This window comes from Akebia trifoliata, chromosome 14 (assembly GCF_017979445.1).
Source record: "Akebia trifoliata isolate Shusen 1 chromosome 14, ASM1797944v1, whole genome shotgun sequence".
In the NCBI taxonomy this organism is placed as follows: Eukaryota; Viridiplantae; Streptophyta; class Magnoliopsida; order Ranunculales; family Lardizabalaceae; genus Akebia; species Akebia trifoliata.
The window spans coordinates 27,097,479-27,124,003 of NC_141388.1; the positions used below are offsets into that span (position 1 = coordinate 27,097,479).

General features: G+C 36.0%; 1 protein-coding gene across 1 annotated transcript; it reads right to left on the minus strand.

Moving 5' to 3' along the window:
• Positions 1-18,795: 18,795 nt before the first annotated feature.
• Positions 18,796-19,419, minus strand: LOC147386644 (uncharacterized). The gene has a single exon (XM_086424591.1). It carries the CDS (start codon positions 19,417-19,419, stop codon positions 18,796-18,798), a length of 624 nt encoding a protein of 207 aa, XP_086280717.1.
• Between the last annotated feature and the right edge of the window lie 7,106 nt (positions 19,420-26,525).

Below are 26,525 nucleotides of genomic sequence, written 5' to 3' on the forward strand. Positions count from 1 at the left end.
AGTAGGGGCAACTTATGTAGATAATATCATATCCTTCTCGAACTTAGATCTCCCAAAAAAAAGAACAAGCCACATTAAGCCTTTACACATCACAGTCGATTGTAATGGGATGAGGATACCTCTGGTTTTGATTGATAATGGGAGTGCACTGAATGTTTGCCCCCTAAAGACTGCTACCTACCTCAGGATTAAGGCTGAAGATCTCAAGCCCACTAATCAGGGTGTTAGGGCCTATGATAACACCAAAAGGGATGTATTGGGAATTTTGTACCTTCGATTGTCCACAGGCATAGCTGAATTTCCTGTGGAATTTCAGGTTATTGATATCCAATCTTCTTTCAGTTTACTATTAGGGAGACCATGGTTATACCATATCAAAGCCATCCCTTTCACGCTGCACCAGAAGGTCAAATTTATCAAGGATGGGCTAATGATTACTCTTCATGGAGATGCTGAAATTGTAGAAATTGTAAACAGTACTGAAGGTAAGGATGAGCCATTGCTTGAGATTCAGTCAGAATAACAGGGGATAGAACTTAACAGATTTGAATTTGAGAAGATCTGCTCAGTTCAATGGGATCACTCCTTGAAAGCATATTTTCCTATTGAGATCACCTCTAACTGCTACATGGCCAATATGTTCAAAAAAATGAGATTTTTCCCTGGTATGGGCCTAGGTTGCAAGCAACAAGGTATTAAAGAGGCACCAGTGATTAAAGAAGTCATCGACACATTCGGACTAGGATATAAGCCAACTACGAAAGATTGGGCCCAATACTAGAAGACAAAGAGGGACAAGGCAATTGCAAAAAGGCAAAGGCGTACCACGGATCTCATTAAAATGAAACCCTATCGTAAGACCCTTAATGGCTATTTCGTGAAGGAAGGAGAATATTTTCGTTACTGTTGGTTCCTAGAGCCGTTTATTGACCACATCACAGGTACTCGTCTGCCGGGGTTTGAGATCTTCTTTGGTATAGATTGGCCTGAAATGGAAGCTAGCACAGAAGCTGAAAAGAAGGAAGTTGAATACTGGCAGCTCAATCTGGACTCCCTCAACATTGACCAGTTATTCATTGAAGATCACAGTGTCCTGGTGTTGTCAATTGAGAAGGGGATCCCAAATCCTCAGTCTGTAATCAAACCCGCTGTAGGGTGTTGAAAGCGCCCTTGATCTGTGGGGTGCGCGGATCCGCTTTTGACCTTTGAGGTTTGGGAGTCGCCACCTAGTTATTACGGTCTAGGAACCAAATATAGACTCGAAACGGATAAAAATGACTAATCTACTAAAGAAATACTGTGTTCGGGGATCACATTACAGGGTTGGAAGGTGTTAGGCACCAACCCCGCTCGACCAATGTCGGTCTCTACTTATCCCAAATAAGACTACATTACTAATAAAAAACCTAGATAAAAAAAATAAAAAAAATTTTACCTTCGAATGCAACGATTATATTCCCTCAGATCTGATAAAATCGCTCCTCGTACAATACTTCTTGCTTCGTTCTGTTACTAGATTCGCTTCAGATCTCCAAGTTTAGGTATCTCCTTCTTAGATTTATGAGTTTTCTGATTTTTTATAGATTTCGAGGTATTTTGGAAGGATTTTCGGGGGTTTTTTGATCTAAAATTGGGGTATGGATCTTAGGTAAGGAGTTGGAACTTCAAAATTAGGGTTTTGGGAAGGTTGGGGAGGTTTCTTGACCTACTTTTTCTACGGTTTTTTCTTTGATACGAAAATAGGGTGTGGAGGCTCCTATTTATAAACTTTTTTAAGTGCCTTTTAGATAGAGTTAAGGTTTAATTATAATTCTTTTAGAGAGAATTATTATTTAATTATAATTCTTTTAGAAAGAGTTATTATTTAATTAGAATTCTATTAAATAGAGTTATTATTTAATTAGAATTATATTAAATAGAATTATTATTTAATTAGAATTCTATTAGGATTTTGACTTTAAGATATTGACTTTAGTCTTACTTGGTTGATTTTTAATATCTTGACTTTAGTCTTACTTGATTGACTTTAAGTTTTTGGAGAACCCCCTTTATTATATTTTTAATTCTTTGGGCCTCTAAATGGAGGGGTCCTTGAATAAATATCTTGGCAACCATCAACAATTTTGCCTAAGAGTCTGATTAATCGATTTTTTTAGTTTAAAATTTTAAATTAATTTTATTAATGTTTCACCTTACATTATTTAATGTTTTATTTAATAATTTCGTAATTTTTAATTATTAAATTTATAAAATTATCGTTTATCCTCGGAGAGGACTTTTTACGTTTTAAGTCATTTTTCAATATTTCAGGATGTTTTGTAATCGGTTTTTTTGTAAGGAATTCAATAGGAATGTTGGTTTTTATCATTTATGAAGTTTGTTTTGTGCGAAATGGTCGTGAACTTTATGAGGGGCATTTTCATAATTTTCTCAAATTTTGTGAAAATTGGCGAAATGATTTATTTGATTTCGATTTGTTGTTTTATGTGTTTGAATGAGTTTTTCTAAGCGTAAAGTAGGCTCTAAGGATGTCTTGATATTAGGGGTATTTTGGTAATTTGGTAATTTTTTAGTGATTTTTATCGTAAAGCTTCTTTTTGTCTACAAGATGATAATTTCTATATTTCTAGGGTCATATTTTACTAGCATAGCGTGATTTCTACAGTTTTGTCAGTTTGAGATACCTCATATGGATTTTTGAAACATATCTGGTAATAAAATAAAGCATTGGAATAATCATCCATCATTGGGAACCGTTGCAATCAGATTGACGAGTTAATTAATCAGGTGAGTACAAAAATGGGGTGTCTACAAGTGTCTCTCTAGCTATCATGTAATTAGTCTTGTGTTGCATGTCAAGACTGGGTCTGTCAGTCCCATTAGTCCTGTTTAATCTGACATGCCAGATGAATCCTTTATTTCTATTGAGTCAAGTAAGTTAGTTGTTCCTGTTGAGTCAGGTAAGTCCGTTATTTTTGCTGAGTCAAGTGAGTCTGTCAAGTCTGCAATAAGTCCTGTTACCCCATCTCTTTTTAATGAAATGAAAGAAATTTTTGATTACCCTGAGTGCAATAATAATTTAACTAATAATCTGGCTTCGGAGAGAATGTCTTTTGACGAAGAACCTCCCCCTGAAATAATCAAATTACTTGAACAAGAAAATGAATGTCGGGTTCAACCTCTAATAGAGGAAGTAGAAGTTATCAACCTCGGAACAAAAGAAAGTCTTCAAGAGATTCGGATTGAGGTCACCTTATCTCCCGATGAACGCAAAGGGATAGTAGACTTGCTCAGGAAGTTCAAAGACGTATTCGCGTGGTCTTACGAGGATATACCGGGAGTAAGCACAGACAGTGTTCAACATCGAATTCCGTTATATCCTAATGCTCAACCAATCAAACAGAAACTTCGACGTATAAAGCCGGAATGGACTCTGAAAATTAAAGAAGATGTTACGAAGCAGATTAATGCTGGATTTTTGGAAGTAGTAGAATATCCTGAGTGGATTGCCAATGTCGACCCAGTACCGAAAAAGGATGGAAAAATCAGAATATATGTAGACTTTAGAGATTAAACAAAGCAAGCACAAATGATAGTTTCCCTTTACCACACATAGATGTTCTAGTAGATAGTACGATAGGGCACGCTTTGTTGTCCTTCATGGATTCTTTTTTGGGGTATAATCAAATAAAAATGGATCCTCGGGATATGCAAAAAATGTCGTTCATCATACAGTGGGGAACCTTTTGCTACAAGGTTATGCCTTTTGGTTTGGAAAACGCTAAAGCCACCTATCAAAGAGCCGCTACGACTTCGCTACATGATATAATATACAAGGAAGTCGAAATCTATGTAGATGATATGATAGTCAAATCTACGGGTTTAGAGAAGTTTCTTACAAGGATTCAAGAGTACCAACTCCGACTCAACCCTCAGAAATGTGCATTTAGAGTAACTTCTAGAAAATTATTGGGATTTGTAATCAATCAAAGAGGGATCGAAGTGGATCTTGTGAAGATTAAAGCTATCCAAGAGATGCCACCACCTGAGACTGAAAAGTAGATCCGAGGTTTTTTGGACAGAATCCAGTATGTCAGCAGATTCATTGCTCAACTAACCAATGTCTGTGAACCTATTTTCAAACTTCTCAAGAAGAATGAGCCAACAGTTTGGAATGAGCAACGTCAAAAGGCTTTCGACCGAGTCAAGGAGTATCTCTTGAACCCGCCTATTTTGGTTCCACCTATACCGGGTGAACCACTTCTTCTTTATCTATCAGTCACAGAAGAAGCTATGGGATGCATGCTTGCACAGTATGACAAAGATACTCGTAAAGAAAGGGCTATCTACTAAATCAACAAAAAGATGTTAGAGTATGAATGAAAATATTTGACCCTCGAAAAAACTTGCTTAGCACTGGTATGGGCTACTCAGAGACTCCGGCACTATATACTATCTCATTCAATTATCTTGTTATCTCTGATAGATCATCTCAAGTATCTTTTCGAGAAACCGACACTGACAGGGAGGACTGCACGATGGCTGTTGTTGTTATCAGAATTTGACATCACGCACGTTACGCAGAAATCTATCAAGGGGAGAGCTGTGGTAGAATACTTGATAGATCACCCAGTAGTAGAAGGAATAAGGCCTGTTGATCAGTTCCCGGATGAGAATATCTTGCATGTTGAAGAAGAGTCGCAGAATCAAACATGGTAGCTATACTTTGATGGAGCTGCTAATCAGAATGGGTATGGAATAGGAGCAGTCCTATTTTCTCTGGAAGGATGCCACATTCCGATCGCTATTAAGTTAGCATTTTCTAACACCAATAACACAATAGAATATGAAGCATGTATCGCTGGGCTCGAAGGTGCTTTGAATCTGGGCATTATAGAAATTGAAGTTTTCAAGAATTTAGCCTTGGTTATACATCAGTCATTGGAAGAATGGAAGACTAGGGATGAAAAGTTGAAGCCTTATCATGAGTATCTGTTAAACTTAGTGAGTAAGTTTAAAGTTATCCTATTTCAACACTTGTCAAGGGAAAATAATAGATTTGCTGACTCTTTAGCCACTCTATCTTCAAAGATCCATTTGCCCCCTGGCATGGAATTGAGGCCGATCACCGTCGAAGTTAAAGACAAACCTGCATATTGCCATCAGATTAACATTGCTACTCGACAACCCAATGGAAAGTTATAGTACATAGATATAAAAAGAGTATTGGAAAAACAAGAATTCTCAGAAGAAGCATCGAGGAAGGAACGACAAACCCTGTTAAGATTAGCATCTCAATTCATCCTGTGCGCAGGAAGTTTATACAAAAGATATTATGATGGGATTCATTTGTCGTGTGTTGATGAAGATTAGGCTCAACAGATAATGGTTGAACTACATTCAGGGGAATGTGGCCCCCACATCAGTGGAAAAATGTTAACTAAGAAAATTATGAGACAAGGGTATTACTGGCCCACGATGGAAACAGATTGTCATCACATGGTCAAGACCTGTCACAAGTGCCAAATACATGCAAATCTCATACATGTGCCACCTCTCAATTAGTTGGTTTGACTTCACCGTGGCCATTCTCAGTTTGGAAAATTGACATTATTGGTAAAATATCACCTAAAGCATCAAACGGGCATGAACACATTTTAGTTGTTATCGATTATTTTACGAAGTGGGTCGAAGCTGTCTCTTATGCTGTCCTCACTGCGTCTCGAGTTGCAAAGTTTATCCAAACGAATATCATCAATCGATACGGGGTACCTTCGGAACTAATTTCTAATAATGGGTCACACTTCAAAGCTGAGGTTATTACATTGTGTTCAAAGTTCAAAATCTCACACCACAAATCATCTCCTTACCGCCCTTAGACTAATGGAGCAGTCGAAGCAGCTAATGAGAATCTTAAGACTATCATCAGGAAAATGTGTCAATCACATCAAGATTGATCAGAAAAACTACCATTTGCACTATGGGCATATAGAACTTCAATTCAATCCTCTACTGGAGCTACTTTTTACTCCTTAGTGTATGGCATGGAAGCAGTCTTACAAGTTGAAATGGAAATTCTGTCTCTCAGGGTCTTATTAGAAAGTCAGCTGTTAGAAGCATATTAGGTTTGTCAACGGTATGAAGAATTAAATTTGATCGAAGAAAAATGACTAAGAGCTTTATATCACGTGCAAGCTTATCAAAGAAGAGTTGCCTGTGCGTTTGACAAAAAGATCAAGGCCCGTCACTTACAAGTTGGGGATTTAGTACTCAAAGAGAATTGGGCATCTATCTTTGACCCTAGAGGGAAGTTCAAACCAAATTGGGGAGGTCCGTTCTTCGTCAAGGAAATATTACCAGGAAAAGCTATCAGGCTTCAAGATTATGATGGAATCGAATTACCAGAACCAACCAACCTTGACCAAATCAAACGGTACTTCATTTAAGGAGGTCATCTTTGACTGAATCAATTGTCCTATTACCCAGTACAATATATCCTTTCTCAACCCCTTTGTAGCCTTTTCAAAAAGAAAAAAATTATGCCTTTTTTATTTCTTAGCCTGATTACCTAACCTAAGGGAGGGAAGATTCGAACTACGTCTTGGTCTGATCCCAAAATTCTAAGGTACGTAGGCAACCTGAGAAGTTACTTCAGGCTCGACCACATCAAAAAATAGATTCATCGACAAAAAAAAATCTAAAAAGAAAAAAAAATTCAAAAGAAAAAGAAATATCTTCAAAGTGGGGATGAAAATTCAAGGCAAAATAAAAGAAATGCCGCACAAGGGGCATTCGGATTTTTGAGCCTCAAAATTCCCTTCTTTTTATACCCAGTCCTAAGTTTACCTATAAAAGTCCCCCTAAGTGCCGTGCGAAAAGTCAAGGAAGATAGTAAAGCATGATCAGACAGCAATTCCATAAGTTCAGAAAGGGAAAAGAAAAAAAAGCCTGCTAAGTTGAAAATCCGAAAAGGGCGACTTAGGCAAAAGTTAAGGCAAGTTCGCAAAGTTGAAAATCCGAAAGGACGATCTTGGCAACAATCAAAGAAAAAAAAAAGAAAAAAAAAGAAAAAGCTCTCTAGTTTGAAAACCTGAAAAGGCAATCTAGGCAAAAGCTAGAGCATGCTCGCTAGTTTGAAAATCTGAAAGGCCAATCTAGACAAAAGTTAGAGTAACAAAGAAAAATAGAAAAAATCTTCGGGGGATTAAAAAGCTAAGAGCGGTCCGAGCTGAAATATCATAAGTCCGAATAATCAATTTTAATAATTAGCTTAAACTGGGCATAGACTCAGAAGTCACAAGTATCTTGTCTACGATCGATCTGAAAATTTTTACTTCCCCAAGTGAATCAAAGGGGGAGAAGGGTGAATTCCATGATGAGTCTCTAAAGAAAATACCGTGTTCTCTTGAGCCTGACTCAAAATCTTCAATATAAAATGTGAAAATTAAAAGTTGAATCTTTATTGCGTTTGTGGTAATCAAATATTTCAATCCTTCATACAAGGGGCATTTTATTTCTTCTTTGATATATATTTTCCCCCTTATACTAGGGGCATTTTTTTATTTTTTTGCATGATGTATTCAATTATCTCCAATGCCATATTTATTGTCAAACTAGGGACATTTTGTTTTTGAGCAATGTTAATCCTAAAAGATAATGGGAACCCCAAACTTAAGGTTACCCTCTTGATAAAAGTTTTTCGAAAAACCCTTGAGGTTCAAAAGAAATAAAAATTCAGGTTTTAAATTCATAAAACTTCGGATCTCACATTTGGTTGTGCCTAGAGATTAACTAATAAACTCATTTACCTAGAGTAGGAGATAGGGTATTCTTTCGTTCACAAATTCTTTTCCAGATCCATTCATTCTTGGATTTGATCATTTTCTTCCAGATTCATTATTTTCCAGATTTATTCATACGTTCCTTGATTCAATCATTATTCTCCAGATTCATTTTCAATCTCATCCAGATTTATTTTAATCATTCTCTTCCAGATTCATTATCTTCCAGATTTATTCTTTCCAAAAATTCATTCATTCATCTGCCAGTTTTGCTCAGATGCCGCCAAGAGTTAACTTGGATTTTGTTCAGTTGTCGCCAAAGGTTAACTTGGATTTTGCTCAGTTGCCGCCCAGGGTTATCTTGAATTTGGCTCAGTTGCCGCCAAGGGTTAACTTGGATTTTGGTCAGATGCCGCCAAGGGTTAACTTGGATTTTGGTCAGATGTCGACAATGGTTATCTTGGATTTTTCTCAGTTGTGGCCAAAGGTTAACTTGGATTTTGTTCAGTTACCGCCCAAGGGTTAACTTGGATTTTGCTCAGTTGCCGCCAAGGATTAACTTGGATTTTGCTCAGTTTCCGCCAAGGGTTATCTTGGATTTTGCTCAGTTGCCGCCAAGGATTAACTTGGATTTTGCTCAGTTTCCGCCAAGGGTTATCTTGGATTTTGCTCAGTTGTCGCCAAGGGTTAGCTTGGATTTTGCTCAAATGCCGCCGAGGGCTTTCTCGGAATTACGCTCAGATATCGTCGAGGTTTTTTTCGAAATTATGCTTAATTTTTACCCAGTTTCACGTAGTACACACACTCACACTTGCACTTTTTAGTCAATGAGAATTCTTTAAAATTCAAGGATCTGACACTGTCAGTGAGAGCTCTCGCTCAAAGATCTAACAACCTTTTAGCTTGGAGAGAGTTTTACCCTAAACAATCCGAACGTCCTGACGAATTGCTAAAACAGGCTGCAAAATGAACTGTCACTAGCTTTGGCATTCGGATATCGCACTATCTACCAAAATAGATTTGCTATTTAGTTTGCTTCAACCCTCCGCCAAAGAGGGGCATGTGTAGACACCCCATTTTTGCATCCACTTGATTAATCAACTCGTCAACCCGATCACAACGGTTCCCAATGATGGATGTTTATTCAAATATTTTATTTTGTTACCAGATATGTTTCAGAAATCCGGATAAGGTATCTCGAACTACAAAACTATAGAAACCACATTATGCTAGGAAAATATAACCCCAAAAGCTTAGAAATCATCATTTTTCAGATAAAAAGAAGCTTCATGATAAAAATCACTAAAAAAAGATCAAATTACCAAAATACCCATAACCTTAAAACATCCTTAGAGCCTACGTTACGCTTAGGAAAATCGATTCAAACACACAAAACAACAAATCGAAACCAAATAAACCATTTCGACAATTTTCACAGAATTTGACAAAATTACGAAAATGCCCCTCATAAAGTTCACAACTATTTCGCACAAAAAAATTTCATAAATGACACAAACCAATATTCCCATTGAATTTCTTACAAAAAAATCGATTCTAAAACATCCTGAACATCAAAATCGACTTGAAACGCAAAAGTTCTCTTCAGGGGTAAAACGGTAATTTTTCAATTAAAAAATTTTAAAATTTTGAAATTAATAAATAAAATATTAGATAACGTAAAGTGAAACATTAATAAAATTAATTTAAAATTTTGAACCAAAAAATCGATTAATCAGGTTTTTAAGCAAAATTATTGATGGTAAAGGACCCCTCCATCTAGGAGCCCAAAGAATTAAAAAATATAATAAAGGAGGGTTCTCAAAAAAAAAAAAAATTAAAGTCAATCAAGTAAGACTAAAGTCAATCTTAAAGTCAATCAAGTAAGACTAAAGTCAAAAAAAAATTAAAGTCAATCAAGTAAGACTAAAGTCAATCTCATAAGACTTAAGTTAAAACCCTAATTAAAATCCTAATAAGACTAAGTCAATCTCATAAGACTAAAGTCAAAATCCTAATTAAAACCCTAATCAGGTCAATCTCATAAGACTAAAGTCAAAACTCTAATTAAAACCCTAATAAGACTAAGTCAATCTCATAAGACTAAAGTCAAAACCCTAATTAAAACCTTTAAGGAAACTTAATTAAATGCCAACTCTACCCAAAAAAGTTTATAAATAGGAGCCTCCACACCCTATTTTCGTATCAAAGAAAAAACCCTAGAAAAAATAGGTCAAGAAGCCTCCCCAACCTTCCCAAAACCCTAATTTTGAAGTCCTAACTCCTTACCTAATATCGATACCCCAAATTTAGATCAAAAAACACCCAAAAATCCTTCCAAAACACCTTGAAATTCATAAAAAATCAGAAAACTCACAAATCTAAGAAGGAGATACCTCAACTTGGAGATCCGAAGCGAATCTGGTAACAGAACGAAGTGAGGAGTACTGTACGAAGAGCGGTTCTATCAGATTTGAGGGAAAAAAAAATCGTTGCGTTCGAAGGTAAATTTCTTTTATTTTTTTTAGGTCTTTTTATTAGCAATGTAGTTTTATTTGGGATAAGTAAAGACCGGCATTGGCCGGGCGGGGTTGGTGCCTAACACCTTCCAACCTCGTAATATGATCCCCAGACTTAGTATTTTTTAGTAGATTAGTCGTTTTTATCTGTTTTGAGTCCATATTTGGTTCCTAGACCGTAATAACTAGGTGGTGCCTCCCAAACCTCAAAGGTCAAAAGTGGATCCGCTCACCCCACGGATCGAGGGTGCTTTCACCATGACTCCCTTATTTCATGACATGATCCATAAGGAGATAGAAGTATACGTGGACGACATGATAGCTAAATCAAATATCGACGAGGATCATCTGGTAAACTTGAAGAAACTATTTGATCAATTAAGAAAGTACAATTTAAGACTTAATCCGATAAAGTGTGTATTTGGAGCCACGTTAGGAAAGCTATTGGGGTTCATTGTCAGTAGAAGAGGCATCGAAATCGATCCAGTTAAAACGAAGTACATCATAAATATGGAGCCACCCAAATCAGAGAAATAAATAAAGGGATTCCTACGGAGAATCCAGTACATTAGTAGGTTCATCGTACAACTCACACCAATATGTGAGCCAGTATTCAAACTACTGAAGAAGAATGAGCTGAAAGAATAAAATGAAGACTGTCAAGAAGCTTTTGATAAGATCAAAAAATATTTGCTTAACTCGCCTGTTCTAGTTCCTCTTACATTGAGTCAACCTCTGTGTATGTACCTCTCCGTGCAAGAAAACTTCATGGGTTGTGTATTGGGGCAACATGATGAAACTGGTCGAAAAGAGCAAGCCATCTATTACCTTAGCAAGAAGTTCACAAGTTACAAGGCGAATTATTCGACCCTCGAAAAGACGTGTTGTGCGCTCATCTGGGCATCACTACTTGCTTAGTTATTCGACTATGCTCATTGCTTGAATGGATCCTTTGAAGTACCTTTTTGAGAAGCCAGCACTCACAGGGCGTACTACAAAATGGCAACTATTGTTATCTGAGTTCGACATTACCTATATCACTCAAAAGGCCATTAAAAAACAAGCCATGACCACTTAGTAGAGTATCCTTTACCCGACTATGAGCCGTTACAGACAAATTTTCTTAATGAAACCATCTTGTTTGTCAAAGTTGAAGATGACCGCGAAGACAAAAGCTGGAAGATGTACTTCGATAGAGCAGTAAATCAAAAGAGAAACGGAATTGGGGCAGTCCTGATCAAGTCAGATAGAACTCATATCCCCAATTGCAGTCAGATTAAGATTTCAGTGTTCTAACAACAAAGTCGAATATGAAGCTTGCATTGTGGGGTTGAAAGTAGCAATCAACCTATAAGTGGATGAAATAGATGTATTTAGAGACTCAAGTCTGGTAGTCTACCAGACAACGGGAGAATGGAAGACTCAAGAGCAGAGACTAGTTCCTTGTCATGAGTATCTTGATGATCTAAGTTCAAACTTCACTCAAATCTCATTTACTTATATGCCAAAGGCTAAGAACCAATTTGCAGATGCACTAGCCACTCTTGCTTCAATGATCAGCATTTTTGAAGATACCATCGTCGACTCCTTTGAGATTGGTATTCAAGACGAACCAGCATATTATCTGCCAGTGGAGATTTAAGAACCTGAGGAAAAATCATGGTATGTAGACATCAAAGCATTCTTAGATGATCGAACTTTCCTACCCGATGCTACAACAACAGATCGAAAGACTATTCAGAGATTGGCAGGATAGTTCTTCTTGAATAGTGGAGTCTTATAAAAAAAATTGCACCACGAGGTCCTCCTCAGATGTGTAACAGAAACAGAAGCTTAACGTTTAATCGAGACCGTGTGCGGTGGAGTCTACGGACTTTACATGAATAAACATATGCTCACAAAGAAGATTATGAGAATGAATTACTACTGGATGACTATGGAGAGCGATGAGTATCAACATGTTCGAAAGTGTCACTTGTGTCAAATATATGCCAACAAGATCAATGCACCACCTTCAGAATTGCACAGTATGACTTCTCCCTGGCCCTTCTCACTCTAGAGCATGGATGTCATCGGACAGATCAATCCTCAACCTTCCAATGGGTATCGCTTCATCTTGGTCGCCATCGACTACTTTACGAAATGGGCAGAAACAGCATCTTACGCCAATCTTACAAGGGGCAATGTCTTGAAGTTTGTGAAGAACAACATAATATGTCGGTACGGCCTTCCAAGCGGAATAGTAACTTATAACACCAAGAATCTCAAGAACAAAGATATGTCCAAGATATGCAAGGATTTTCAGATCACCCATCATAACTCAGTAATTTATAGGCCAAAGATGAACGGAGCAGTTGAAGCAGCCAACAAAAATATCAAAAAGATCATCGAGAAAATAGCTGTCACTTATAAGGATTGGCACAAGATGTTACCATTTGCTCTACACGCTTATCGAACGTCAATCCAAACTTTGACTAGGGCAACGCCTTATTCATTGGTCTATGGAATGGAGGCAGTCTTGCCCGTTGAGGTCGAGATTCCCTCCCTCCGGATCTTAAAAGAAGTTGAGTTGGATGAGCAGAATGGATCCAAGCCCGATTTAATCAGTTGAACTTAATAGAAGAGAAACGACTTTCAGCAATCTGTCATGGGCAAACTTATCAATGGAGAATAGCACGTGCTTATAATAAAAAGGTTCGACCTCGACAATTTGCATCAAGAGACCTAGTTCTGAAGATGATTTTACCAATATAAGAAGATGCGAGAGGAAAGTTTCGCCCAAATTACGAGGGGCCATTCATCGTCCAAAAGGTACTGTTTGGGGGAGCGCTGATCCTCACGGAGATGGATGGGGAAGTCTTTCCGCAACCAATCAATACTGATACCATTAAAAAATATTACACCTAAAGTCATCATTTGAAATGAAGAGAGGCCATCTTTCTACTACCTGAACAATTATCTACCCTTAGTTAACCATTTTTGAGCCATCACATTCATTTCTTAACCTAGGACCGGGGTATGTCACTGCCATAAAAAAAAGAAAAAAATATATCTAAAAGTCAAAAGTACCAAAGTATACTCCTGGCCCGCATGAGGATAAACTATGAATAGCTAAAAGTACAAAAAAAATCAAAAAATCAAAAATCTCGAACACTTGATCTCAAGCTCGACCCAAATCTCCCACTTAAACGATTCGTGAGACGCTGGGAGAAGAAATAGATCATATTTCCGAAACAAAAATAGACAAATCCCGCGTCCATTCTATCCCCCCGTAAATCTAGATAAAACCTTTTTTATCCTTTCACAACTATAGCCTAAGCCTACGTTTCGTCCTATTTAAAGTACTCTCAGATTAGGGAATGATCAATGCAACTCAATCACGGTGGAAGTATGTCATGAAAAACATTATCAGGGTATAGTTGATTGTGCTACTTAGCTCGGATTTCATGCCACCAAAGTCGTAGGAAGACCCGAGAGGGGAGGTCAGGTCAAATATTTGAAAAAAAAAATGAATCGAAGTGTAGAGTCATTGATTTCGAAGCTCAACTTGAGTCACCGAACCATGAAAATCGTCGGAGGAACTCGAGAGGGGAGTCCAGACCTGTAACTCAAGAAAAAGCGCCACTAGAAGAGTAGAGTATTCAATCTCGCAGCTCAACTTGAGTCACCAAGCCACAAAGGACATAGAGAAATCGAGAAGGTATTTAAAGAGAAAATCTATAAAGTAAGCATAGACTGAAAGGGCATAGTGAAAACCTGCAAGGGCACTATGAGTCAAAAATCAGTCTATGGAAAGATCAAAACCACCAGCATAATGAAAACCCTAAAAGGGCGTCGATGCGCAAAAATGTGGAAATCGACTTGGTGAAAATCATAATTGGCGCCAGGGGCAAAAATGAAAAAAAAAAAAACTTCTGGCCCACAAGAGTATAAACTATGAACAGCAAAAAAATCTTGAAGTCCTCAATGTTCCAATAGATACAACGAAGATAACTTAGTCAAAATCCTCAGTCTCGGGGATGACTCTAAAAATGCTTAAGATTAGCTGACACTTGTATCCTTGGCATTTGGCAAAGACACCATGATCGTTGACGTCTAGAGTCATCAAACAGTAGTCTGTCACAAATTATTCGATAAAGGAAATCTTTTAAAATCTAAAATAAAAAATGCAACATCAAAATTATTATTTTTGGCTTATGACGAAGAATCTAGGACTTTTTCCAAAATCAAGAGTTTTCGAAAGTAGTAGATATATCTGAGGCCACTATGTAAAAAACTTATTTTTTTCAAATAGTGCTACATCATTCTCCTTAAAACCAGGGTACAAGAAGAAATAACGAGCAATGACTCACTTAAGCATTTCCTCTAGGACTTTGATCTGAGCAGCTTGGTCAATGATGATTTTCTCCGCATCTGAGGAAAGATAACTCACCGATTACTCAAATACCAAGTCATCATGCATTTTCAAAGCAAGTCTCTCTCAAGAACGACCACGCTACGCTGAGCCCTCTCAAGACGATCCCGTAACTTCCATAAAAAGGGAATAAGGAAGTTTGAAATTTGGAATTAACAAAGAAAAAGAAAAATATCTCAAAATTGCATTGCATGGTCTAAAACGATAACCACTTTAAAAAGTCATCAAAAATTCTATCTAAAATTTCAAACGAGCTCTGTGCCACGAAGTCAAGGGTTTCAAAAAGGTTAACCCTGTCAGACCCTGTGCTTGGGTAACCACATTCTACAAAAAATTCCTCAATCCATCTGACGTTTTTAATCATCATGAAATAAATTATTTTGGATTCGTACAAATAAAGGGTCTAATTTATTTTTGACAGTTCTTTGCAAGAAACTCCTACAAAGAGGGGGAGCTGTAGACACCCCAATTTACACGAACCCGTTAGGAAAATTCAAATTTCTTTGAATTGATTCCGATTTAGAACTCAAGCTTTTCGACAGACCCGTATTGTCACATGGCATCATTTTTATGCATACATGCATCATGTCATATAGCTTTGCATACTCAACCTTGTCCCTAACCCACTCTAAATCTGTACTCATTCTCCATTAATCAATCTATCACCCATACCCTCACCATAGTCCACTTCCTAACTAAACCTAAGTCCAAGACAAAGTCCACTTTTTAACCTAAATTCAAGCCCATTATCTAAGTCCCAAACCCAATGTCATTTTAAACCAACAACCAAAATCCATTACCTAGCCCAACCTAAGCCCAAAACCCAATGCCATTTTAAACCAACAACCCAAATCCATTACCTAGCCCAACCTAAGCCCAAAACCCAATGTCATTCTAAACCTATAACCCAAATCCATTTTCTAGCCCAACCTAAGCCTAAGACAAAGTTCATTTTCTATGTCCTAAACCAAGTCCACTCTAAGCCCAATACCAAGTCCATTCTCTCACATCTCCTAAAAAAATGACACATGTTGATCTCCAATAAGCCCTCAATACCCAATGCATTATCTAATTGGAGAGTCAACTCCCCCTTATGAAAATTCAAGAATGCCCTTCCCAAAAAGGTTGGTCAAACCAAAAAGATTCTTGGGACTTTGGTAATAATCCATAAAGTTGAGAGAACTTTCAATCATACCCTTAAAAGGTGGGAATCTTCAAGTATATACATGAAGTTCTCCCATTAGTCAATTTCAAAAATACACAACCACCTTTGCTTTATGAGTTATTTACAAATGAATTAAGGTCTACTTTTCACCTATCACTTCACCTTTACACATGTCATTCCCATACTCACCCTCCAAAAGTTCTTTTGTTCTCCTATTAGTCCATTTCAAAAATATACCTCCACCCCTTGCTTTATAAGTTATTTACAAATGAACCAATGTCTATTTTTCACCTACCACTCCACCTTTACACATGTCACTCCCCTATTCACCCTCCCAAAAGTACTTTTTGTCCTTTCATCTCTATTTACCAAAAAACCAAATATCAAAGAATGTTTTTAGGATTTTTTCACAAATGTCATCTTTATCCTCATACAAATGAAAAATCTAAAAAAATTAACTTAAACCTCATGTCCATTTTATTTATTTTTAGGGTTGGATCACTTTATCCCCACAAGTTCTCCAAAAATTTTATAAATACCCTCATTTTCTATGAATAATTCATGCCCCCATCTCTCAACCTAAAACTCTATCAAAATCACTACTTATTTTCTCATCTTCTAATTTTAACTCACTCAACCTTAACTCTCAATTCTACCTCTCAAGGTTCAAGATCACCAAGGGACAAGGTAAGGTTAAGATGTAGTTTATTTATTTTAAAGTTTGCATTATCTTCTTCTAACCTTCTCATTTCTTTTTCTTTTAAAAATTCCTAAGATGTAATGCATACCCTCCCCCATCTCTGGTAGATTGGACTAAGGTTCGATTGAAAGGATGGGGGTTGAAGTCCTTTTTACCTCAATCTCATGCATCATTTTATACACAATGCACACACTCACTTATGCATGGCAATGATGAAAAGATGTGTCACCCTCTTGATGGGGTGAAATACTAAGTTTCTAACCATGCATACATGCATCAAGGTTGCGACCTCAAGGGAACTCCATCATGAAGTCTCTCTAAAAGTTCAAACCTACATTCATATTCATAAATTTAATGTAATTACGTGGGTCATTCTTTTCCATAGAGTGTCCTTAATGTCACTTTAAAATCAAAACCCATGGTAAATGGGACATTTCACTCCAATGCACACACCACTTTTGTCATGCATTCTCATGCATTTTATTATTTATTTTCTTAAATTTTTACATAATAAAATGGCCAAGCAAGGTAACCACCTTTGGTGAAGAGGATGGGGTGCCTAACACCTTTCCCATCCTCTAATCGGATCTCCTTACCTAGATCTTAGGTAGACTTTACCTTTTCCAACATATGAGAGTCATTACAATGTCATGGAAAAAATGATTTTAAAAAAAATCGATTCGGGTGCCCATTCACACCCATTTCCAAAAATAATGGTAGCAACTCCAAACAATGTAGCATTGAGGTTCATGTGAACATTTCATGTCTACAAAGGGCATCACTTTGTAACAATAGAGATTCTGTTCTGTAATGAATGCTATGTTCTCCTAATTTACTGGGCTAAGCTATATCTGATTGTAGCTAGAGTAGCCGTCCATGAAGAACAATCTTTCATGGTCGAAAGTTGCATCTGCTAGCTGATCTATTCTTGATATTGAAAAACTATCGTTGGGACAGGCCTTATTCAAGTTTGTGAAGTCTATACAAACTCTAACCTTTCCATTCTTTTTAGGTACTGCCACGATGTTCACTATCCATTCTGAGAACTGCACCTTCCTAATGAATCCAACCCTGATCAGTCTGCCCACTTCTTCATTCATCGCTACCTTGAATCGTGGTGTTAGTCTCTTTGGTTTTTACTTGATCGACTTGAAATTTGACTATATATTTAAGCGGTAGTAGATCACCTCCGGACTGATCCTTGGCATTTCTTCGATGGACCAGGTAAAGACGTCCCAATTTCTTCTCAAGCAATCCAATAACTCGTTCAGCTCTCCTGATTCCAATTCCACCATACTCTGATCTGCTTTCCTTCTCCTACATCTATCATCTAGATGCCTTATAGGCATGGCTTGATCTCCCTTCATTGTAATTGCTATTGCTAAGCTTTAACCTCTGTTATCTCTTCCCTGCCTAGAGTACATACTTGGATGGCCACTTGATTGCCTCGGACGTCCCACATCCCTTGTGGCATGGGAAATCGAAGGATTTGATAATATGTAGAAGGAACCGCTCTCATCTCATTCGTCTAGAATGGTGTTATACGGTGAACTCGCCTTAACAACCATCAACCTGGTCATCAAGATTATTGGTCCCGCCTGCACAGGCAATACTATTTCTCCCAATGTTGATTGGATATCCCATCAAATCCGATCAGCGGTGCTCTCGCTACGGTGAGTACATTCCTACTAAGGCCCATTTTCAAGAAGGTCGAAGTATACAAAATATCTACTAAGCTACCACTGTCGATCAACACCCTTTTGAGTGTGAAGGTGCCCACCTGCAGTGTTACTATGAGCGCGTCATAATGGGGTCTCACTACCCCCTCCAAGTCATTCTTAATGAATGCTACTGTTTGTTTCCCATAGGGTTTTTTCTACTCCGTAGGCTCCACTCCTTGCAGTAAGGACATGAGTCAGGTGCTCAATCCTTCTTCTTTTAATCCTTTCATTGGCCCTACTTTACCCTGACTTTCCACTCTCCTTTCTAAATACAACATGTATCACTGATGTCTTTCCATCATGCTCTTCAACAGGTGACTAATCAACCCTATGGTTCCTATCTCGAGACAAATCCTTTTTTTATCTTTTGGGAAGATCTCTTAACCTACCTTACTTTACCAGCCTCTGTAGGAATCTTCTCAAGGCTTGGCATCTATTGATTGTGTGTGTCCATGCCTTGTGATACTTACAATATTTCTCATCTTAGTTTATCTGATCTCAAGGAAGAGGCGCAGGCCACTTGAAATATGGTTTATGTGTGATGAATGGCAAGATCTCGTTAAGAGGCATAGTAAAATACGTCCCTCCTCTTCTCCTTTCCCCATCTTGCTCAAGTGGTCTTTTCTTGCCCTGTTGCTGTGACTGATACTGTTTACTGAGCTTTTCCATAGCGTGTATAACCTTGCTCTTCCCAACAAAACTCTGAGGGTCATCTTCTAAGCGAAAGTACTTATTTCCTCTTTCGAACAATTCGCTCAGCGTTTCCGATCTCTTCTTTACAAAGGACCTATACAGCCATGAGCCAGATGGTAAGGAATTTCTGAATGCCACCATAGCCATTCTCTCATCGCAACTCTCTAAGGACATCACTTCCTCTTTGAATCTCCTTGTGAACTTTTTAAGGCTCTCCTCAGATCGCAACCTTATGTTGAGCAGCGCGTCGACATCTCCACTACTTTTCTTATTGCCAATGTATAGTGTTACAAAGGTAGTGCAGAGCTCTTTGAACGAAGCAATGGACCCACATGGCAACTTGTGGAACCATGTCAATGCATTCCCCTGTAAGCTCGAAGGGAACGACTTGCACATCAACCCTTCATTTTTCTTCCACAATGTGAGCATCTATCAAAAGTAAAAAAGATGCTCCACTGCTATGTTGCCCTGCCAACCAGACTAGGGAAATCCTTGCTCTTACTTGCCTGCTTGCAAGGCAACGTCCCGTATGCTGATATGTGCTTGGTACCACTTAACCAATTTGGACACGTTTATGACTTAGATTAATACGCAATTATTTTCCTTTACAGTTTTGTTTTGTGTACATAAAAATAATTTCTTTCTATTTAAAAATACAAACAAGATATAATAGTGCCATTCAGTTACATCGATTTATCAAACAATCCATCAATCAGTCATATCTCACGTGATCAGGAAAACGTGAGATGTTCTTCCATCTATCTATCATGCATAATGTGGCATGCCACTGTATAAGGTTGGAGGCACTGTCTCATCAATCAATCAAGAACATATATTCTTTTTATTTATCTATCGATAAATCATCTATCGTTTTAAATATTTATCAAAGTACAATATTTTTTAAATTATATGTGATTCTAAGGTATCAACCAATTCCACATAATGCTTTTGTCTAGATAGAAAAACTCAAAAAATGTTATAAAATAATAAATGATTAAAGTTATGAAAATGTGTGGAAAGTTGTGAAAATTTGGCTAAGTGTCAAAAATGTGATTTTTCAAAGTTCTTCAAACATAAATTTGATTTTTTGATCAATGGATTAAAACATTGAGTTATCCACACATTTCCTAAGCATTTGTCCTGCTTTCTGTCCCTATTTCACTATATTAAGTAAATAATCATGGTATACCTTGAAATATCATGTTGCATGTTCTGCCATATTAAAGATACATATTTACATAAAATAAGTGCATTTATCGAAAATTTGATTATGCACGAGTTCAATGAGCAGGTCAAAGATCAAATAATTGACAATGAAACTGAAATCAAGAATTGACTTTGCATTACAACTAAGAGGACCAATGGAGTAACCTAGTCCCAAAAGTGCTGGCGTCACTACGTGATGGTGAACCCTTGCCTTGTTGCGATGAAATTAAAGTGGTTTGCCCTAGTTTTTTTAGATTTTATCTTGCATATGAGAATATTCGCAATGCTGATGGCAGCTCGAAAATGATCCTTTTAGAATCTTGAATGTTTATAAATAGAACCCTTGCCTTCTTAGGAAAGGGTCCTTGGGTTTCTTCTGTTGGCTCCTCTTTCTTTAACCCAAGGCCCTTGACCTTTTCTCTACTCTTTCCAATTTTTAGGTTAGGTTTCCTTTTAAAGTTCTATAAATTTTTAAAGAAAGAAGATAGTGTAACCCTGGTTTTCCAATTAATACAAGAGCGTTGTTATTCTTCTTATCTTATTTTATTACCATGACCACAAGCTAAACTCCCTCCATTAGAAAGAGGATGAGCATACAAGCAAGTATCTCTAATGTTTTTATGTTTTTATCCTTCCTTGTTCTTTAATGTTCCATTAGATTCACTTCAAAAAATTATCTAACTCCATTGAATCAAGGCTTTAGTTGAACACTCATACCTCTTATGCTTAACTTTTATGTCTCCTGCTTGGATAAATTCAAGATGATACATGTTTAATCTAAATACGTGGTAGTAGGGGCTTTACACATAAGTGAGTAAAGGAGCCCTAATATCCATTGTTATCAAGTTTCATTGTTATACATTCCAACTCAAGGAGCTCACACAAAGCCCTTGGAGTTGAGTTAAAAGAAGGATATGACTTAGATTAGCTTAAGTAATTGCCTTATGTGACTCTAATCTCTAATGGTACTTCTTTCTATAAGTTTTAATATCTATTAGTTTACTTTCCAACAACATTTGATTTTCCTTTGAATGAATTTAACCATCAAAACAATTTTGTAATTTGGTTTGATTTAATTTCATTATCTTGGCTTGATTTTACCCCTTTCCCTAGTGTTCGACCCCTTAATTGCCCAACAAGTTAAGGTTATAAATTTAAATTCTAAAACATACTTTCTATACCGTAATTAGTTTTTGAAAATTAAAGTATTAAATAAAGTATTGACATCATGTGATTTTTAAAGTTTAATTTGAAGGGAAAGCCCAAGAATATTAGGGTTGAAAATCTGACAAAAATGTCAAAATTCATGTTTTCTACTTGAACCAAAAAACTAGATTTTGATTATTTGAGTTTTGAATTTTTAAACCATTTTTATTGAATCTAAATGGAGGTATTCCTTATTTGCATTAGATACTTTAAAGTTGATGAAAACGTAAATATAGTTATGATATTTACTTAAATATTTTTAATAAAAAAGGTGATGAAAAGTTTACATACTAGTGGGGAAAAGTTGTATTGAAAACAGTGCTAAATGGAATTCTTCACATATGGTTGGTTGATTGACATAAATTTGGTCAATCGAACCCGAGAGATGTCAAAAATGCTTCACATAGGGAGGGTCGACTGAACCCAAAAAGTGCACACTTTGCACTTGTATGGGATGACTGGTGGGTAGACTGAGATAGATCGATCGAGGCTAAAAGTTTTATTATCTTCTTTTCGATTTTTTTCTTTAAATCACCCAAACTTTCCAATAGATTTCTAAACCATTAATAATCATAAAAACTCAAAGATCTACTAATTATCTATTATTTAAAATATGGTTCAAGTTTTCAAATCATCTAATAATGCGTGCATTTGAAGGAACTTAAACCTATATTGAAATCATAATTTCTTTCTTTGATCGAAAATGTTTTTTATAAAAATAATTGTAACTAAAGGGTCAAAGGGAGGAGTTCCTACATGTTTAACACCATCTATTATGCAATAACTCCAAGATCAACTCCCAACGGTTCTCCTTGTTTAGTTTTTTATTTTTCCTCTTCAATTAAATCACGATCTTCTTGGATCGACGTGAAGTTCTCATCGAGACGAATGTTTTCTTCTCTTTCGTCAAGTTTCGTATCTTATTCTACTTCTCTAGATCTAAGTTTGAAATTTTAGGGAGGCTGGGGTTATGGATTTATTTTTTGATAAAAAAAATGAAAAATTTATAAATTTCTAACAAATTTGGTATGTATAGAGCCTTAGGGATGTAAGGGTCTTTTTCAAATTTGTTTTTAATTTAAAATATTTATGTCTCGAGCTCCAATTTTAACAAACTTAAGTCCATTTTGGGAAATTTTTCGATATGGACCTAATGGTATCCTCAATTTTTTACAAAATCAACTCTTATCAAATTTTGTTCTATCATGATACTCTTAATTAAAAGAAATTATCGAGATATGTTTAATGTGATGATTAATTACTTCAAGATAAGTGTTGAAAATTTAAGGTGTTATTAACAACCTCTATTGATCATTTAACTATATCTCTAGGCTATAGGAAAAATTTTCATCCTTTGGAATTTATTAGTCTTACTTGAATTGTTATTACTGTAGGAATATGACAACCTTATGATTATTTTTATTGCCTATTAAATTCTCTTCATTATATATGATTGCATGAATTTATAACTTATGTTCAAATTATTTGCCCCTATCCTGAAAGTCTAGAATCTCGCAAAATATGGCTTGGCCCAAGTTTCTTTTAAAAGCCCAAAGGCCCATTGCAAGAAGAAGTCCAAGACTTAAAAAATCCTGATCCCTCAATACAAGATATGTTTGCATAGATTTTTTTGTTATGATTCGTAGGCATCCTAATGACCTATCTAATTTTGGCCTGATTTCTTACTTACCTAAAGACTAGATTGTTATTCTGTTATTTTCATGATTCTCACCCCCAAATGTTACATATTTTGTTAAGGTGTTTTTACAACTTAACCATCTTTAATAATTCTTTTATCAATGTAATGCAAGGCGAATTTTCCTCTCTACCCTCTCATTAAGCATGCACTAATTCCCCACATTTGGTTTTCTTGTATTGAGCAAGTTTTCAAGTGTTGACGCTTGGCTCTCTAAAGAGTCAATTACCTCTCTAACCTTAGTTTACTTTCTTTTTATAAGTGAAATTTTATTGATAAGAGGACAAGAAGTCCTCAAGTAAAATAAACTACAATATCTCCATATTAGCAATATCCCACCTAAACATAAAATCTTCAAAAAACAACCCTTTAAAATCCTTATATTGCTTACACCAAGAAAATAATAACCAAAAATGTTAAAAATTAACTCTTACATAGAGATTTCTTTCCCATCAAACATGCGTCCATTCCTCTTTTTTCACAAGTCCCAACAAATTGCAAAGGGCAAGAATCTTAAACCTGCATAAAAAAGAGATGGACTTCCAATCAAATAAGCGATTTGACTGTTTGAGTTTGACACCAATAAATCTTAAAAGGAGAGAAAATAAGACCACATACCATGAGCCACCTTACAATGAATAAGAAGATGATCCATCAACTCTCTACTCGTTCTACACAAACAACAATAATCTATAAAAGAGAACCTTACGTTTTAGGAGATCAATTGTAGGAAGGTTATTCAAAGCTGCCAACCAAATGAAAAAATAGATTTTGGTAGATACATTATAATACCAAATAAGGGAAGCAAAAAAATAAGGATCTTGACTTCCTTTTAGTAAAGAATAGAAAGATTTAACAAAGAAACTTCCATCACAATTGTCTTTCCAAATTCGACAATCCGTCTTTTCCAAGCAATGGCCTATAGAAGCAAGTAAGTCAATGAGAGCAATTACGTTTTTAATCTCTCAATAATTCAATCTTCTTCAAAGTTTGAGATCCTATGATATACCCGTCTCATTTGAAACCAGGAAAGTAGAAATAAATTGTAAAACCTCGAGTTTTCATTTCGTATCTCAAGGAAAAATAAATAGTGGAATTTTGAGAGAATCTTGAAAGTAGGACTTAGGGTAAAACTATAGGATTTTATTTTGATCTTTTAAAATGAAATCTGACCTCACCATTGGATTCAAAATGGTTGAAAAACATACTTTAGCCTATAAGCACATTCAAATACGAGTCCGAATAGAAAAATTGTAAAATCCTCGATTATTGAGTTTAACCAAGCTAGAATAATGACTTTTTGCTATAGTAAGAATTATTAAGATTTGATCATACCATTAGGTTCGTAACGAAAAATTATAGAAAATGGACTATTTACTTATTATTTTTAGAGTCCAAAAAGTAGAATTATCATCAAAAATGAAAATGATGTCAATTTTAGGGTCCTATTGGGCCGAAAAAGTAAATTTTTGTTAGAGATATAATTTATAGAATTTAAACATCCCATTAGATCCAAAATGAAAAATTATACAAAATAGAGTATTTATTCGTCACTATTAGAGTCCGGATGGTCAAGTTATTGTCAAACGAAATAATAGGTAAAATACTAATTTCATCCCATATATTTATATAAATAATATTTAAACCAAAATCACTATTCATCATCATCTAATTCATCCAAAAACCAGCTAAACTTTTTTTTTTTAAATTTGGTTTTTTTTTTATATATTTTCAAACTCCGATTCATAGTGAACGGTCTGTCTTCGACCTATGACGCAGAAGGAAAAAATGTCCCTAGTGTCATTTTCTATCAAACTCACTCAATTTTCTTCAATTTCTCTCATTTTTCATCCCATATCGTCAAAAAATAGTTGTATATAATATGGGGGTTTCGAAATTTTGACCATAAATTTCATTAGATTCGAGGTCAAACCGTCCTCCGCCGTAGAAGGGAGAAAGGACGACGACATCGATATCTTCGAAATCACCAGGCCAGATTAAAAAATCAGCTACCTTGAAGTTCAATCCACCTCGATTTTTACGTCAATCGTCTCAATTTTCGTACACGTACTTCGATCATCTCGCATAGAGATTGTAAGGACTCTCAATTTCTATTGGTAACCGTAGATTTATGAAAATTACATTTAAGGTTTTTATGAAAAAATTGTGTTAGATTTATATATTATAGAATTCTTTTTGTTATTTCAAATTCACGTTAGAACTTGCATATTTAATATGTTTAATTGTATATTATAATAAATTATACGTGAGTAGGATATTTCACTGGGTTATTTTTGTCAGTTGGGTCCTATGCACCGTTTGGACCTCGTTTTGATCTAAATTTTATATTTTTTTAATGTTATTGAAAAAATGAATTTCATAGTTAAAAAAATGATTTAATATTCAACGAACTCATATTGAGTTGATGAATATCAGAAAGTGAATATTTTTTTGAAAGATTGAGAACTACGAAAATTGAAAAAAAGAAAAAAGGGGAGGAAATGGTAAAATGTTAGAATCACACACGAGGGGTGATGTCTGCATTTTACATCCAAAAAGATGGGATGTCACACCCCGTACACGAGTCAAATTGGGTTTGTATCAGTTGGGATAGCGGTGTGGTAGCAGTGCTACACATAGCAAGCTCCATGAGCTGACACGTGACTGCAGGTAGGAAATACAGCCAAGAAGTGATGTCTGCATTTTACATTGTGTATTGTGTGTAGGTTGGTAAATGGATATCTAAAGATAATGATTGGTTGCATGTTTATTTAAATTTTGTTGGCGTAGAGGCTTTAAGTTCTGTTATTTATTTTAGGTCGGGTGGCTATAGCTGCATGGTAGGAAACTGGATATCAATTATCAACTTTGTATTGTTAATTTCTCTTTTATTTTTAAATAAAAATAATATATATATAGCTATTTTGTGAACTGTTAGAGTTTGTGAATGTTTGAAGGAATAGTGCGTCATATCATCTGGAGTGATATACTATCCTGGGATGTACGGTAGGGACAACCAAACTCATATGTGGTATGAGACACATATGAAAGTGAAGTCACAACTGGAATCCGAGTTTATTCATCTATATCTTTACTAGTGAACTTGTAATGTAAAGGTGGTCATTTACGAATGGATTGTATATTTGGGAATCACATGCACGCTTGATAGGCATAGACAAAGATGATTAGTCAATGATCACTAATAATCTATAGTAATCGAATGTTCTGACAAATAAAAAAAAAACCCATTGCTTACGGTCACGTCGAACGGCTAGCCAGAGCTAGATAAATGATCCTGCAAGTGTGATAAACAGCAACCAACCACAAAATCAGGGACTAATACTTTATTATGAAACATCATGTCCCGACTGTGAGCGATCCAGTTTTAAATTCCAACTCTCTAATTCCACTACTTCACCATTTTGTA

Bases quoted from the DNA above. Each gene is read 5' to 3' on its own strand.
- LOC147386644 (XM_086424591.1), bottom strand. From the start codon at position 19,419: ATGCTCACATTGTGGAAGAAAAATGAAGGGTTGATGTGCAAGTCGTTC.